The 18,361-nt window shown below is 44.6% G+C and overlaps 2 protein-coding genes across 2 annotated transcripts in view; both read right to left on the bottom strand.

Moving 5' to 3' along the window:
• On the bottom strand, positions 1-17,914 carry LOC139062076 (uncharacterized). The gene is made up of 2 exons (XM_070542312.1): positions 17,717-17,914; positions 1-17,332 (listed from the first exon to the last, which is right to left on the bottom strand). The coding sequence occupies exon 2, from the start codon at positions 2,231-2,233 to the stop codon at positions 1,262-1,264; it is 972 nt and encodes a 323-aa protein (XP_070398413.1). The 5' UTR covers positions 2,234-17,332; positions 17,717-17,914; the 3' UTR covers positions 1-1,261.
• The window catches only part of kmo (kynurenine 3-monooxygenase), a 130,680-nt gene that overhangs the window by 42,203 nt on the left and 70,116 nt on the right, over positions 1-18,361 (bottom strand). The window lies entirely within an intron of this gene.

Below are 18,361 nucleotides of genomic sequence, written 5' to 3'. Positions count from 1 at the left end.
AAATGGCAAGTTCTTTTCAGTTAATAAAAATCATCCAACTTGATTTTTGTTAAACATCTAACAGATTTGTGCTTTTGACTATTTACATGTTTTTGGTTTGATCGATTACCAACTGCAACAGTTTTGCATGAGCATGCAGAACCAGAGTCCGAAAGTCTCAGTAACCATCTCCCTTCATTCTACATGGTCAAAACTTTCCCTGAACTACATCCTTAATGCTATTATAGTTTTCACTTGTTTAATCTAAATGAACCATGACGAGTGAGGAATGTAGTATCTACTTCAGTTTTATTTATTCTTCACTGTTGCGGCCAGCTGAGCAGCTGCTGGTAATAACCCTTTATTGGCCCTCAAGATTTGTAGAAAAGGCCACACCCTTCCAGGAATAGGGTAAAAAGGTTTGAGTAAACTTAATTTCTTTGTAGAAGTTGAAGACCAAACTGTTTAGCGTATTGAAATTATGTTTTTGGTCTAAATTCACCTCAGCTGCGCATTTTCCACTGCATCTCCATGTAAGTCATTTTATTTATTTTTTTTTGTTTTGTTTGGATAATGTTTTGTTTGACACTCTGTAATCATTTGTAGTGATGGGTAGATCAGGCCTCCAGAAGCGTTTCGGCACATTACCCAAAATGTGTCGATTCTGTGTCCACATTGTGTCACTGTCTACTGAAACCAGCTAGATCATAATGATTACAGGCCAGACTCACTACTTTAGACAAAAAGAAAACAATATTTTATATAGCATATCTATCAAGACAAAAATCATGAGGCGCTTCACAAAAAAAATTTATTGTGAAAAAGATTTTAAAAATTACATGTTTAAAATGATGTCACGTACCAGTGGTCAGTGTTTCACCAACAAATTGACCAAAAGTTAACCTTTTACTATCTATAAAGTTAACCTTTTTTCTATATACAGTGGGGCAAAAAAGTATTTAGTCAGCCACCGATTGTGCAAGTTCTCCCACTTAAAATGATGACAGAGGTCAGTAATTTTCATCATAGGTACACTTCAACTGTGAGACAGAATGTGAAAAAAAATCCATGAATTCACATGGCAGGATTTTCAAAGAATTTATTTGTAAATCAGGGTGGAAAATAAGTATTTGGTGACTTCAAACAAGAAAATCTCTGGCTCTCACAGACCTGTAACGTCTTCTTTAAGAAGCTTTTCTGTCCTCCACTCGTTACCTGTATTAATGGCACCTGTTTGAACTCATTATCTGTATAAAAAACACCTGTCCACAGCCTCAAACAGTCAGACTCCAAACTCCACTATGGCCAAGACCAAAGAGCTTTCGAAGGACACCAGGAAAAGAATTGTAGACCTGCACCAGACTGGGAAGGGTGAATCTACAATAGGCAAGCAGCTTGGTGTGAAAAAATCAACTGTGGGAGCAATTATCAGAAAATGGAAGACATACAAGACCACTGATAATCTCCCTCGATCTGGGGCTCCACGCAAGATCTCATCCCGTGGGGTCAAAATGATCATGAGAACGGTGAGCAAGAATCCCAGAACCACACGGGGGGACCTGGTGAATGACCTGCAGAGAGCTGGGACCACAGTAATAAAGGCCACGATCAGTAACACACTACAACGGCAGGGAATCAAATCCTGCAGTGCCAGACGTGTTCCGCTGCTGAAGCCAGTGCATGTCCAGGCCCGTCTGATGTTTGCCAGAGAGCACATGGATGATACAGCAGAGGATTGGGAGAATGTCATGTGGTCAGATGAAACCAAAGTAGAACTTTTTTGTATAAACTCAACTCGTCGTGTTTGGAGGAAGAAGAATATTGAGTTGCATCCCAAGAACACCATACCTACTGTGAAGCATGGGGGTGGGAACATCATGCTTTGGGGCTGTTTTTCTGCTAAGGGGACAGGACGACTGATCCATGTCAAGGACAGAATGAATGGGGCCGTGTATCGTGAGATTCTGAGCCAAAACCTCCTTCCATCAGTGAGAGCTTTGAAGATGAAACGCGCTGGGTCTTCCAACACGACAATGATCCCAAACACACCGCCCGGGCAACAAAGGAGTGGCTCCGTAAGAAGCATTTGAAAGTCCTGGAGTGGCCTAGCCAGTCTCCAGACCTCAACCCCATAGAAAATCTGTGGAGGGAGTTGAAAGTCCGTGTTGTTCGGCGACAGCCCCAAAACATCACTGCTTGAGAAGATCTGCATGGAGGAATAGGCCAAAATACCAGCTACTTTGTGTGAATTCATGGATTTTTTTTCACATTCTGTCTCTCACAGTTGAAGTGTACCTATGATGAAAATTACTGACCTCTGTCATCATTTTAAGTGGGAGAACTTGCACAATCGTTGGCTGACTGAATACTTTTTTGCCCCACTGTATATATATGTGTGTGTGTGTGTGTGTGTGTGTGTGTGTGTGTGTAAAGATGGCGGCGCCAGCAATGGGCACGGCGACACATCTCTCAGCCTTCAGATTCTTGCTGCTTTTATATGTTCTGAATGTGTTTTTGGCGTCTTTTCATAGTGTTTCTGGCCTTCTCATTTATGATCACCAGACACTTTTTGAAATCAAGGAATCCTACGAGCTTTTTTGGAATAAATTTTTACTGGGAGGATGCTCATCAAACCTCCCTCCTCCACCTGTCATCTCAGCCGCTCCCACCTCTCCTCCTTTGGTCACAGGCTCTCTCTGGCGGAGGCCTCGGAAGAGAGGACGGCGCTCAGGTGTGCTTGTCAGAATTAGAGCTCATCAGTGGTCATGCGGAGGATTGTCCAGAAAATTAAGCCGTCGATGGATCCAGCCGATCTTCCTAGGAGACCAGGCATCACCGTCGTATCAGATGACGGGAGTTTTTCGGCCGAGGAAACCGCGTCACGGGAGACGTGGTGTGATCTTTTCGAATCTCCGCTCCTTTCCCAGATTCCAAGCAGATGCAAAGGGTTCTACAATTAAGATGTGCCTTCTCAATTCCAGATCCCTAGTAAATAAAACTTTTATTCTAAACAACTTTTTTTTTAAAAGCATCAGCTGGGAATCATGTTCTTGTGGGAAACGTGGATCCAGGGAGTCTGTGCCACTTTCTGAACTTTTTCCTCCAAACTGCTCTTCTTTGAATACCCCTTGGACTTCGGGGAGGGGTGGAGGGTTGGCTTCAGTTTACAGGAACTGTTTTCATTGTCACAAACTACCTCAACCTAGTACCTTCTGTACTTTTGAACTCCAACTCTTTGAGCTTCGGCTGCCTCTGACAGTGCTTTGTGCCCTTATCTACCGCCCTCCCAAAATGAACAATAACTTTATTAGAGTTCTCTGATTTTGTAGCCAGAGATGCTTTCAAGTATGTTTTTGATTGTTGGCGATTTTAATATTCATTTATGTTGTGAGGCCAAACCCTTGGTTAAGGAGTTTTTAAAGATCATTGACTCATTTAACCTAGTTCAGTGGGTTACTGGTCCAACTCATGAAAAAGGTCATATGCTGGATTTAGTTTTGTCGCATGGTTTAGGTGTAAACATTACAAACATTCTCGATCAGGGTATTTCTGAGCATTTTCCAGCCCATTTTACATTGGAATTACATGGCTCAGTGGAGAGAACTGTAATGCAAGGACAGAGAAGATTTTTTAATGGCGTGACTGTCTCTTATTTTTCTGCTGAATTCTCGGCTGTTGATTTTATGGACTCAACTTCTGTCAACGACTTAGATGATTTTTTTAAATTCTACTTGCTTACACATCCTTGATAATGTGGCTCCCATGAAAGCTGTGTGGTATAATAAAAAAAAAATCTGGAGCCATGGCTGAATGAAACCACACGTGCCTGTAGACGGGAGTGCAGGCGTGCTGAAAGGAAGTGGAAGAAGGACAAGCTATATGTGTCTCTACTTGCACTGCGAGACTGTCTGACTGTTTGTCAGAACTGTGTGAAACAGGCAAAATCTGAGTTCATGTGCAACCTTGTTTCCCCCAATAGTCACAGACCACAGGTTTTGTTTAGCGCTTTTAACAGTATTGTGAACCCCAGCACTGGAAGTAGTTGTATACCTTCTCAGGAATTATGTGACCGCTTTTTGTCCTTTTTTGTCGAAAAGATTTCACAGATTAGATCTTCCATTTTAACATCCTCTATCGTAGATCCAAGTTCTTATCCAGATTGTTTAACATCTTGGTATCATTTTCAACCTGTCTCCTTGGAGGAGTTATCAGATATTGTCCATCATTTAAAACCTTCAGTCTGTCCACTTGATGTTATTCCACCTCGTATGTTTAAGCAGGCCTTTAACAGTGTTGCTTCAGCTGTGCACAGACTAATGAACTGTTCTCTTCTCTCAGGGTGTGTTCCGCTGTGTTTTAAACAGGCTATAGTGAATCCCCTTTTAAAGAAGCCAAGCCTGGACACAACTTGCCTATCTAATTACAGACCTATTTCCAAACTTAGTTTCTTATCAAAGGTTCTGGAGAAAGTTGTTCCTGCACAGCTACAGGATTATCTGTCCATACATCACATTTCAGACAAATTTCAGTCGGGGTTTAAAGCATGGCATAGCACTGAAAGTGCACTTCTATGAGTGGTGAATGATCACTGATTCTGGCAACTCAGCTGCTTTAATGCTGCTAGACTTATCTGCTGCTTTTGACACCATTGATCATGATATTCTGTTGTCTCGATTAGAGTCTTGTGTTGGTATAAGGGGCACAGTGCTTGATTGGTTTCGGTCTTATCTACAGGACAGGTCTTTTTCTGTGAACTTGGGAACTTTTACATCACCACCAGCACCTGTGACTTGTGGTGTTCCACAAGGTTCCATTTTAGGGCCAACACTTTTCTCACTGTATATTTTACCATTGTCCTCTATCTTCGCCAGACACATAATTACTTTTCATTGCTTTGCTGATGACCTTCAGATATATCTCCCACTCATCCCGGATTCAGCTGTTTCTTTAATGGCCTGCTTAGCTGATTTGAAGCAATGGATGTCAATTAATTTTATGAAATTGAATGACCTGAAGACAGAGATTTTAGTTTTTGGCAGTGGAGACCTGTTAAAGGGTGCGGTGAGCCCACTTGGTTCCCTTTCCGATTTTGTAAAGCCTTATGTGAAAAACCTGTTTTTTTTTATGGATGGTTCGTTTAAATTGGACAGACAGATAAGTGCAGTGGTCCAGTCTGGTTTTTATCACTTGAGGCAATTTGCAAAGGTTAAGTGCTATTTGCCGGAAACTGTCTTTGAACATGTTATTCATCTCTTTGTCTCCTGTCGACTAGATTACTGCAATTCCCTGTACTATGGATTACGGCATTCGTCTTTAAACTGCTTGCAACTGGTTCCAAATGCAGCAGCCTGCCTTTTAACAGGTACAAGGAAGCATGATCACATCTCTCCAGTGCTTGCTTCCCTTCACTGGCTGCCAGCTGCTGAAGCTGGTACCACCTGGCTGCTCCTGTTTTAATATCCCTAGGTCACGGGGCAGAGGTGGAGGGCTGGTTGCTGTTTTTAAATCCAGCTTTCCTTGTAAACAGCTTACACCCACCATGTCATTTTCTTCCTTTGAACTGTGCTTATTTGAACTGTGCATCTCCCCCCGCCTGCTCGTTGTGCTGATTTATCGGCCTCCAAAGACTGATTCTAACTTCCTTAATGATTTCAGTGATCTTGTGGCAGACTGCATCCTAAAATATGATTATGTCCTATTTTTTTGGTGATTTTAACATCCATATCTGCTGTCCTGACAATGTGCTTGCTAAAGGTTTTTTTTTATTTGCTAGATTCATCCAATCTAACTAAATGGGTGTCATCCACCACTCATGCCAGGGGTCACACCCTGGACCTGGTTCTCTCTTTTGGTCTCCCCGTCATGAACCTTGTGACTTTGCCTCCTGTGTTCTCTGACCACTGTCCTATACTCTGTGATGTTACGTTGCCATGTTCTGTCCCTGTGTGTGAAGCTCCAGCTACTAGGTTCAGAGCCCTGGACGCAGAAACTATTTCAAAGTTTGTGGACTGTATGTCTGTAAGGTTAGAGACCTTTAACCCTGATCCATCTAACACTGAACACTATTCACTACACTTTGATTTACTTTGTAATCAGGTCCTGGACGTGGTTGCCCCTCTCAAACTTTGTAAGTCTCGGCCTAGGAGGGAGCCTTGGCTCTCTGATATCACACGGGCTTGTAGGCGGGTGTGTAGATCCTCTGAGAGAAAGTGGAAAAAGGATGGCCTACAGGTCTCGCGTGAGTTGTTCAGAGCATCTCTGGTTGCTTATCAGGATGCTGTGAGAGCTGCCAGAACGGCCTATTTTGCAGACATCATTGAAACAAACTCTAATAATCCTAAGATTCTCTACAAAACACTAAACTCTGTTCTGGTGTATCAGGAGCCTAGCTCCATGTCTCCTACAGCTGCTGGAAACTCTGAAGCTTTTCACAGATTCTTTGTTGATAAAGTGTCAGGCATTAGAGCAGCTATTTCTGGTAACTCTATTGACCCTGTTCCAGTTCCTCCATCACCACCCACCCTGAGCTCCCTCAATACTGTTTCATACTCTGAGCTGAGTAAGCTTGTTGCGAGGCAGAAAGCCATCTGGCTCTCCACTTGCCGTTCTGCCGCCTCGTCTCTGGAAGGCTGCCTTTCCGTGCCTTGGCCCTTCACTTGGTCAAATTATCAATGGGAGCCTCAGCAAAGGTGTGGTCCCAGCTGCTTTGAAAGCAGCCGTTATCCGGCCGACCCTGAAGAAACCTGGTGCTGATGTCTCTGTGATCGAAAATTACAGGCCTATCTCTACCCTGCCATTTACATCAAAACTGCTTGAGAAAGTCGTTTATCAGCAGCTGGTCTCACATTTAGCTGACTCTGATCTGTTTGAGGTTTTCCAATAAGGGTTCAAGTCTGGCCATAGCACAAAGTCGGCTCTACTGAGGGTCCTAAATGATATCTATCTATCACTAGATCAGGGAACATCTGTGGTGCTTCTGTTGTTAGACCTGACAGCGGCCTTCGACACAGTTGACCACGCAATTCTACTCGATCGCTTGGAACGATGGGTTGGGATCAAAGGATCAGCTCTGGATTGGTTTAGATCATATCTCCAAAACAGGACATTCTGTGTTAAACTGGGTGATGTTTTTTCTTCTTGGGAGGGTCTCCGCTGGGGGGTCCCGCAGGGGTCGATCCTTGGTCCTCTTTTGTTTGCCATTTATCTGCTACCTCTGGGGTCAATCTTTCGTAAACATGGCCTATCGTTCCATCTGTATGCTGACGATTGCCAGATTTACTCTCCATTGTGTCAGGAGAAAGGTCACTCTATCCAGTCCTTTGTGTCCTGTGTTAACGAGGTGAAGTCTTGGCTAATGGCCAACGTTCTGCTTCTGAATGAGGGAAAGACAGAGCTCATTGTTTTTCACCCCAACAGCAGGAATGTGGATCGTTATGTTGATCTTGGGCCTCTGTCTCCCTACTCAAAACAAGTTGTGACCAGTTTGGGGGTGAAAATTGATGCTGGACTTAAATTTGATGCTCACATCAACTCTGTGATCCGGTCCAGTTTCTTTCACCTGAGACGCCTTGTAAAAATCAAGCCCATGCTGTCAAGAGCCCACCTGGAGCGGGTACTCCATGCTTTTGTAATTTCTAGGCTTGATTACTGCATCTCTCTATATGCAGGGTTGTGTCAGTCATCAATGCGTCGCCTACAGGTTGTGCAGAACAGCGCAGCCAGGTTCCTGACTGGGACCAGGAAACGGGACCACATCAGTCCGGTTCTGGCCTCCCTGTACTGGCTTCCGGTTTGCTATCAGTCACACTTCAGACTCCTCGTCTTTGTTTTTAATTTCTTCCAGGGTGGTGCTCCCCCTATCTAGCCAAGCTCCTGAACAGACATTCTCCATCACACGCGCTGCGCTCCTCTGACCAAGGCCTGCTCGTTGTCACTCGTTCTAGGTGTCGTACTCGCGGGGACCGGGCTTTCTCAGTCCTAGCACCGTCACTATGGAACCAGTTGCAACCCTCAGTTAGGCTGTCCCCATCTCTGCCAGTCTTCAAGAGTCGCCTAAAAACCCACCTCCTCCGCTTGGCGTTTCCTGAACATGTTTGAATTTGGCCGTCTTTTATGTTGATTTTATCTCACAGTTTTCATTGGTTCACCTTTTCCCTTGTTGTACACATTTGTCTTCTACTAGAATGTTTCACCTTTTTATGTAACTTGTATTTTGTAATTTGAAATGCTTTTATTTTTGAATTGCTTTTATTTTTGATTTGTACTTCTACTGTACCATGTTCAGAGCTTTGGGCTTCCTGACAGGATTGCGGAAGGCGCTTTATAAATAAAGCTTTGATTTGATTACAAGATTCAGTTTAAATTGTTGCTTTTTGTTTATAAATCACTTTATGGTCTGGCCCCTCCTTATATAGATGATTTATTGTCACCCTACACTCCTGCCAGGAATTTGCGGTCGGGCTCACATTCTTTATTATCAGTTCCAAAGACGTAGAGGAGATACGGCATTTTCTGTGGTCGGTCCTACACTCTGTCTTCCTCTGCAGATCAGGACCTCACAAAGTCTGGATGTCTTTAAGTTTTTGCTTAAAACTCATTTATTCAACCTGGCTTTTATTTAGGATGATTTATTTTGTCATTGTCATTCTTTCTCATTTTATTGATTTTATAATTGTGTGATGTAATGCTGTTTTTATCCTAACTTTCTGATTTTTATGGTTTTATGGTTTTTAGTTATACTTGTTTGTGATTTTATCTTCTGTGTTGTACAGCACTTTGGGTTGCGGAAGCAATAATAAGTGTGCATTAGAAATAATTGTGACCTTGACCTTGACCTTGACCTACTTGCAGACACAAAAACACCATCTGTCTGACCTCCAAATCCAAAACAAAGTTCATCCCCAGTTCTTCTTACCGCAAAAAAGCCGTTACATCTTTGCTCAAGGCCTCACGAAGAAGACAGACTGCTGCATCCTCACTCTAAATAAAGTGCAAACTCCTCAAAGTTCCTAAGAGACTTTACAACTTATAAGTAGAAGGTTTTTTGAGTCTGCCTGATCGATCCCAGAGAGTGCCTGGTGGGTTCTGAGTCGCAGGGCTCTGTTGGGTCCCCGGCGAGGCTGGTCGCCCCTGGGTCCCGGGTCCCTGGGTTACGGGCTCAGCCGGCCAAAGCCCCAAAGGGTGGGAGAATGCTGGCGGGCCTGCGGGCTTGCCGCTGATATCTCCCGGGACTCTGCCGGCTGCTGGTTGTGGCCCCCCGGGGCAATCCTCTGCGCCTCTTGAGGGGGCCAGGGGCTTTTCTGGTTACAGTCTCCCTGGGGTCCTTGTGCTCTGGAGCAGCTCCTGGATCTCTTGGACTTGGAGCTCCCTCTATCTCCTGCACATCTTTGGGGGGCAGATCTGTGGCTCCTCACACTCTCTATTGGACGCTGTAGAGAAACCTTACATAAACAAGCGCGTGTACACACAGGTACTCACGTATTGCTCTCATAAGTATGGACTTGGGCACGTTCAACACGTCTTAAGGCTATGGTGGGCACTTAATGCACTGTGATTTATTATCGTGTGATTATTCAATTAAACAATGTTGATTATATATTTCTTCATCAAGTTGACGCAGTGATAGCTTGATCTTGTTGTATTGTTGTGTCCCTTTTTTTTTTTTTTTTGAGGCGTCCAGGAGGCATCCTGACCAGATGCCCAAACCACCTCAACTGAGTCCTTTCGATCCGGAGGAGCAGTGGTTCTACTCCGAGTCCCTCCCGAATGTCCGAGCTCCTCACCCTATCTCTAAGGCTGAGCCCCGCCACCCTACGTAGGAAACTCATTTCGGCCGCTTGTATCCGCGATATCGTTCTTTCGGTCATTACCCAAAGCTCATGACCATAGGTGAGGATTGGGACATGGATTGACCGGTAAATCGAGAGCCTGGCTTTCTGGATCAGCTCCCTCTTCACCACGATAGATCAGCTCAGCGTCCGCATCACTGCAGACGCTGAACCAATCCGCCTGTCGATCTTCCGATCCCTCCTACCCTCACTCGTGAACAAGACCCCAAGATACTTAAACTCCTCCACTTGAGGTAGGACCTCTCTCCTGACCCGGAGTTGGCAAGCCACCATTTCCCGGTCGAGAACCATGGTCTCAGATTTGGAGGTGCTTATCCTCATCACACATCACCGCACTTGGCCGCGAACCTACCCATCAAGAGCTGAAGGTCAGAGCTGGATGAAGCTAGGAGGACCACATCATCCACAAAAAGCAGAGACGAGATTCTCCTGGCACAAAACTCAACACACCATGGCTGCGCCTAGAAATTCTGTGCAGTGTGGATCGGGTGGCAGACTGAGGCGGGAGTCTTGGCGGTCTGATCCCCGGACAAGGAAACTGTTTTTTGGGACATGGAACGTCACCTCTCTGGCGGGGAAGGAGCAGGAGCTTGTGGCAGAGGTTGAGCGGTACCGGTGTAACGTGACGGAGGTGCCATTCCACCGAAGGTTATTTACCCTCTCTGCACAGATGCCTCTGACACAGTACTAAGCTGCATGAGACTGCCTCAAGGTCATGCATTCGCTTCTAAACTGCTTTCTTTCCAGCTCAAGAGAAGAATGAAGATAAAGGACTCTTTCCTTTTAATAAATCAAAGAACTCTATTTTTAATAAAGCTAATCAAACAAAGTGTTAACCAATAACATACTGTAATGTTGACCAATCTGTGAAATAACAATGGCATGATTAACATGCTTTAATAAGTAAAATGACTTCATCTAGCTGCACAAAACATGCTGACTACACATAATGTAAACGCATGAAACATTGTTTACTCATCCAATCAGAACCTTCCTTTCTGAAGCGTGGCATAGTCTCTGTGGTGTTTATAAATCTGCCAACTTTGATTCGACCAGAAACCAAAACATCCAGATTAATAAAACCATTCCCACACCATCTTAGTTCAGTTCTTTGAGTTCTCTACAGTTCACTGCAGTTCACCGCATGCTAAGCAAAGTATCGGACCGGCCACCTGGACTTTTTCTAAGCAAAGAGCCAACAAGCTGGAAAAATCTGTTGCATTTTACCAACAAAGCAATGGTTCCTTTCAAAATAAAAGCTTAACTCACTGACCCAAAGGGAGTCCATCTGACGCTGTGAACTAACTGTCACTTTTTACCTAGAGACAATCCAAAGACTAGTCTGTCGTACTGCTGACGCTGTTTCACCGTCTCCAGTGCCAAAGGGGGGTCCGAGGAACTGGCAGTCTGGATCTGTATGGAGGTCTCATCTCAAGGGTATGTGTAGAGCGACAAATATGGCGTCTCATGTGTTTATGAAACTCCGATCATAGCTAAAGCAAAACATCACAACATCATTCAGACTTGCTTCTCCGGATACGAGAGTTCTGATTACAACATCACTCACACATACACCATTCATCTCACGTCTCATTTACACCAGATCCATTCATCACTTAGAGTTAGAGTTAGTCTTGTTTAAAATTGTTTAAATTGTTTAGAAATAAATCTTCTTAAACATTTTAAAGGTGACTCTCTTCTCTTGTCTCTGAGTTAATTCAAGTGTTACATAATCCCTGCAATAAAACGTTCCAATCTTCTGGTTAAAATAACCCAACGGTCCGCAAGGTTGATTTAATATTTACTATGGAATCTTACGTCTTACGGTTCATTAATAAGATGTAAATTAACTCTTTTACACCGGCTTGATATAATTGGTCTCACCTCGACACATAGCATTGGCTCTGGAACCCAAGTCCTTGAGAGGGGTTCGACACTCTCCTTTGCTGGAGTTGCTCCGGGTGAGAGGCGGAGGGCTGGGGTTGGCTTTTTGTTAGCCCCAAGACTCTCTGCCTGTGTTTTGGGATTTACCCCGAGGGACGAGAGGGTAGCTTCCCTGCGCCTTTGGGTCGGGGAACGGGTCCTGACTGTTGTTTGTGCTTATGGGCCAAATATCAGTTCAGAGTACCCACCCTTTTTGGAGTCCCTGGGATGAGTGCAAGATAGTGCTCCATCAGGGGACTTCATTGTCCTGCTGGGGGACTTCAATGCTCACGTGGGCAATGACAGCATGACCTGGAGGGGTGTGATTGGGAGGAACGGCTCGCCTGATCTGAACTCGAGTGGTGTTTCGTTATTGGACTTCTGTGCAAGCCACAGTTTGGCCATAACGAACACCATGTTGAACATAAGGATGCCCAACAGTACACTTGGTACCAGGGCAGCCTAGGTTGCAGGTCGATGATAGACTTTGTAGTCGTATCATCTGACCTGCGTCCGTTTATTTTGAACACCCGAGTGAAGAGACGAGTGGAGCTGTCAACTGATCACCACCTGGTGGTGAGTTGGATCAGATAGCAGGGGAAGATGCCGCGTAGACCTGGCAGACCCAAACGCATAGTGATGGTCTGCTGGGAATGCCTGGCAGAAGAACCTGTCAAGACGGTCTTCAACTCCCACCTCTGGCAGTGCTTTGACCGCATCCTGAGAGCAGTGGGGGACATTGACTCCGAGGGGGCCTTGTGCCACTCTGCGATTGTTGAGGCGGCTGTTGCTAGCTGTGGTCACAAGATGGCCTGTGCCAGTCGTGGTGGCAACCCCTGTACCCGCTGGTGGACACCAGAGGTTCGGGGAGCCGTCAGGCTGAAGAAGGAGGCCTACAGGGTGTGGATGGTCTGTAGGCCTCTGAAGGCAGCAGACAGGTACCGGATAGCCAAGCGGGGATCAGCAGTGGCAGTTGCCGAGGCAAAATCTCGGGCGTGGGAGGAGTTTGGTGAGGACATGGAGAAAGACTATCGATCGGCTCCAAACAGGTTCTGGCAAACTGTCCAGCGCCTCAGGAGAGGAAGGCAGCAACTCGCTCATACTGTTTACAGTGGGGATGGGGAGCTGCTGACGTCAACTGGGGCTATAGTTGGATGGTGGAAGGAATACTTTGAGGAGCTCCTCAATCCCACCTACGTGCATTCCGAGGAGGAATCAGAGCTGGGAGACCTGGGGATGGACTGTACAATCTCGGGGGCAGAAGTTGCTGAGGTAGTCAAACAATTACATAGCGGCGGAGCCCCGGGGGCGGATGAGATTCGTCCTGGGTATCTCAAGGCTATGGATGCTGTAGGGCTGTCATGGTTGACACGTCTCTGCAACATTGCGTGATCGTCTGAGGCAGTTCCTGTGGAGTGGCAGACCGGGGTGGTGGTCCCCATCTTTAAGAAGGGTGACCTGAGGGTGTGTTCCAACTATAGGGGGATCACACTCCTCCATGACAGAGGCACCCTGTGGGGGACGCTCCAGGAGTATGGGGTGGGTGGCTTTCTGTTAATGGCCATTCAGTCCCTTTATCAGAGGAGCGCGAGTTAGGTCCGAATAGCCGGTGTTAAGTTGGATCTGTTCCCGGTGAGGGTTGGACTCCGCCAGGGCTGTCCTTTGTCACCGGAAACACTACACCAGGAGGAGTCCTACTTATCCTGGAAAAATAGACCAATATCTAATCTTCCATTTTTATCCAAAGTCCTTGACAAAATAGTGGCCATCCAAGTATGTGAGCGTTTAAACACTAATGATCTGTTTGAGGAATTTCAGTCTGGTTTTAGAGAGTATCACAGCACTGAAACTGCATTAGTGAAAGTTACAAATGATATTCTCATGGCCTCAGATAAGAATCTTGTGTCTGTTCTAGTCTTGTTAGTTCTCAGTGCCGCTTTTGACACAGTTGATCACAATATTCTTTTAGAAAGGCTTGAACATGTTGTAGGGATCAAAGGAACAGCGCTAGGCTGGTTTAAATCCTACCTGTTTGATATACATCATTTTGTAAATGTACATGACAAATCTTCTTCATACTCTAGGGTTACTTGTGAAGTACCACAGGGTTCAGTGCTTGGGCCAATTCCTTTTACTATACATATGCTCCCAGTTGATAAAATCATTAGACAGCGTGGGATAAACTTTCACTGTTATGCTGACGATAGTTATGTCTATCCATTAACCCTGATGAACCTAAATGGTTAGTTAGATTACAGGCCTGTCTTGAAGACATAAATAATTAGATGACTCAAAACTTTTTGCTTTTAAATGAAAACAAGACTGAAGTTCTCATCTTTGGACCTGAAATTCAGAAAAGGAAATTGCTCAGTCAATCACCTGACCTGAATGGAATTAAATTTGTCTCAGAGAACAAAGTAAGGAACCTTGGTGTTATCTTTGACCAGGACATGCCATTCAAATCCCACGTTAAACAGGTTTGTAGTATTTCCTTTTTCCACCTTCAAAATATTGCTAAGATTAGATGCATCCTTTCCAGGACTGATGCTGAAAAACAAGTTCATGCATTTATTACTTCAAGACTGGATTACTGTAATTCATTACTCTCAGGAAGTCCACAGAATGTAGTTAAAAGTCTTCAGCTTGTCCAAAATACTGTGGCTAGAGTTCTGATGAGAATTAAAAAGAGAGATCATATCTCTCCTGTCTTAGCTTCCCTACATTGTCTGCCTATTAAATTCAGAATAGATTTTAAGATCCTTCTTCTCACATATAATGCTCTTAACAATCAAGCTCCATCATACATCAGTGACCTGATTGTTCCATATGTTCCTAACAGAGCACTTCGCTCTTGGACTGCGGGTTTACTGGTGGTTCCCAACATATCTAAAAATAGGATGGGAGGCAGATCTTTTAGTTATCAGGCTCCTCTCTTCTGGAACCAACTCCTAACTTTAGTCCGTAAGGCAGACACCTTGTCTACTTTTAAGACCAGGCTTAAAACATTTTTATTTGATAGGGCCTATGGTTAAAATCTGATGTTAGCCTGAATCTGGACAAGTGGGGGAGTAGAGGGAGGTGGAGTGTACAGTCGGTAAAGACGGCTCTCCCTTGCCCTGCCTCCAACATGCCTTCATCTAAAAGGCTAGGTTATCCAGAGTTTTCTCTGTAGTTATGCTGCTATAGGTTTAGACTGCAATTTCAGCTGTCAACTTTATTTTTTCTCTTAGTGTTTTTCTCCCCAGAAGAAGCTACAATGATGTTCTGCTGAGCTGTGCTAGCATCATGGAGGGGGCCATTGGCTTGAACACTGTTGCTAACATTTAATCATTCTCCCTCTCCTGATAACACTTTACTTTCCTTCACATTGAATGTGCTACTACTAGTTTACCCATTTAATTATAGATTCACTAGGATAAATACAATAGGGGAGGTTTATCTCTCACCAAATAGAATATTCACTAAGAAATCACAATGTAACCGTAGAAACATTATTTTGTCTTGCGTGCTTGCGTGTGCTTGTGTGTGTGTGTGTGTGTGTGTGTGTGTGTGTGTGTGTGTGTGTGTGTGTGTGTGTGTGTGTGTGTGTGTGTGTGTGTGTGTGTGTGTATGTGTGTGTGTGTGTGTGTGTGTTTTCTGTTTTCTCCATCCCCAGTGAGTCCCCCACGACTCACTGGGGGCCATGGTGGCTGCTTATACTGAGCCAGGATCCTCTGGAGGTTTCTTCCTATTAAAAGGGAGTTTTCCTCTCCACTGTCACTGCATACTTGCTTAGTATGAGGATTGCTGTAAAGTCACTTACACTAGTCAGTGCCTCGGTGCAATTTGCTGGGTTCCTTATATATGTTAATGTTCATTTATTTGGCAGACGCTTTTATCCAAAGCGACTTACAATTTATTACCTATAGGGCATGTTGTGGTCTGTGGGGGAAACCGGAGTACCCGGAGGAAACCCACGCATGCATGGGGAGAACACGCAACTCCACGCAGAAAGGCTGCAGCCGAGTTTCGAACCTGCAACCTTCGTGCTGCAAGGCAACAGTGCTAACAACTGCGTCACCATGCAGCCCATGTTTATATAGGAAACTTTTTTGTGATTGGCTTAATGAATTGACCTGTATTGGAATGTTTATTATGTGAAGTGCCTTGAGACGACTCTTGTTGTGATTTGGCGCTGAGTAAATAAATTTGAATTGAATTGAATTAACCAATATAGAAGTCTTTTGTTGGATCATATTACACTTGAGACAGCCTGTCTGTACGGTGGTGTCAGCTGGTGTGGCCAGACGATCACTGCACTCCCGGTGGCTGCCTGGTGGGATCTGCGTCCCTGGGCATCCAGTCTTGATGTAATAAATTCATGAACTAGTTTTTCAGCATCAGTCCTGGTCTGTTTTTCTGTCCTGCCTGTTAATTATCTTCCTGCATCTCCTCTCAATCCTAAAGAAAAACTGCTACCTGGGTTCATATATATTCACCTCATGAGTTACCTTTGAACTGCAGTTCTAAAAGATCTACCGACCGCAAAAACAGCGGAGTGCTCGCCGGCCACATCAGTTAGGTGCGTCACCGAGGACAAAACAGGTGATGCGCCCTGGTCCACAACAGCTAAACGCATCAGGCACAAATAAAAGAATAAAAGACAGAAAACATAAAAGGAAATGAGCCGACATGAACGATCGCGTGTTAAATTAGTTTTTGAGGTGGCGACACCTGATTTGATAATGTTACTGTGGCCGTGCTCAGGACGCAGATGTCTGGAGCGCGTCAACAATCAGAGCTTTGCATGCGCAAGCTGGTTAAGGTTAGGATGGGGGTGAGGGGAAGGTTAAATTGCAAGAGGGTAAACGTCACAATTTGGTTAAATGTCCGTTTTACGGCGGGTGTCAGTACCGACGCTCTGGCACAGCGCGTTGCCTCCCGACGCGCAGGAGCTTGTCACCTGCTGACAGCAGCCTGCTGTCTTTTTCGTGGACTACATCTTGCCGGTCATTATCACGTGACAGCGACTAGTCGATGACAGGCATAAAAAGTCACTATAGAGCGGTAAAGTCGACTAGTGACCAGTTCATACAACCCCTACTGCTCCCCAGAGTGTTCTGCAACATAATCAGCACGTTCTCTTTGAACTTGATATCAAATTTTCGCCTCCTCTTCATCTCCGCACGGTTAAAGTCACCCTCGCGGTCTATCGCTGGCAAATCAAAAGTGAGACGATGACACAACCGCCCCCCGTACTTGATTGTTACCACATTCCACCCGGCCACAATAAAAAAACGGCCATTATTCACTTCCGCCGACTCCGACACCGGCCAAAATATGATACCCGGCAGTTAATTAAATACAGGCCAATATTAGAGGATTTATGGTAGCAACTCACTGTTAAAAGCTAATTTTAAATTCAAGTGTGTTTAAATATTTATGGACATGAACAAAAACAGGAAATATATAGACTCAGATTTATTTAATTTATATAACAAATAATAATTGTTTAGAGGAGGAAGGACTCATTCAAAGACACATTCTTCTGGAAGCTCCTGACACCACCAGAGGAGACCCAGCTGCTGGCACCAGAGGACCACCTACAACCCCGAGAACAGCTGGTATTAGTAAATAAATAATGAGATCAGGGCACTTTTAGTGGGCTGTTTGTGATTGTGTAACATAAATGAACACATTACAGAATAATTTTCTCATGGGGTATTGTTAAAACTTTCTCTGCAGCAGACAGTAACTTTAGCCCACTGTAGGTGGCCATGTCTTAGAGAGCTGCTATCTAGCACGTTTTAGTGGTTTTCCTGCTTTAACAGGTTAGATTAGCTGTTCAGCAGCTCAGCAATTTGCTGCTGATTAAAACCAGGTGTATTGAAGCAGATAAACCTCTAAAACATGCTGAACAATAGTTCTCTAATGCTGTGGAGTCTAACCCTGCAGCTAATCTGATGCTATGGCTTATGGCTACCTACCATTCAGAGCTGGCTCTGTTGGGTCGGCTCCAGTAGTTTCAGGCAACTCACAAGCTCAAAACAATAAGGATCAGGTCCGCTTGTCTCCTCCAAATAGACTTGGTCCCTTTCTTCTTGATTGTCTGGGTAAGGAGGGGGAGAAAAGTCCTCCACTTCTAATGACTGCTCAGCGTGAAGGGAGCTAGCTTCGCCTCGTTACCCATCCATTTTCGTCACGGCCGCAGCTCCGCCCTCTCGGTCCACCAGGTAGTGCCTACTAATGTTGCAGTTTTCAAAATTGATATGTGGGTGGAGAAGGACTCTGAGGCAGGGTTGACAATTCCTTTGAAGGTTAATAAATGCTTTGATAGAACCCTGCTCTCTCAAAATTATAAAGGGGTTAGGGTTAGTTCCCTAACCCATAAAAGTAAAACCTACATTCATCAGAAAAAAATTTATTGTTATTGTCAGGAGATGATATTAAAATAGAAGTTATTGGTGGATAAGACTGAATCCAATTTCAGAACTTTAAACTAATTTCTCACAATTTCTGCTCTTTCCTGTAGAGTTAATTATTAACTTGCATGGGGACATTAACCCACAACTAAAAGGGCATGGAGTTACCTCAGCATTAACTCGATGGAAGATTATGAATCACATTGGACG

This window comes from Nothobranchius furzeri, chromosome 12 (assembly GCF_043380555.1).
Source record: "Nothobranchius furzeri strain GRZ-AD chromosome 12, NfurGRZ-RIMD1, whole genome shotgun sequence".
Classification (NCBI taxonomy): Eukaryota; Metazoa; Chordata; class Actinopteri; order Cyprinodontiformes; family Nothobranchiidae; genus Nothobranchius; species Nothobranchius furzeri.
Note: the sequence above shows the minus strand (reverse complement) of the source record. Positions and strands in the feature narration are given on the sequence as shown.

Bases quoted from the DNA above. Each gene is read 5' to 3' on its own strand.
- LOC139062076 (XM_070542312.1), bottom strand. From the start codon at position 2,233: ATGAATTCACACAAAGTAGCTGGTATTTTGGCCTATTCCTCCATGCAG.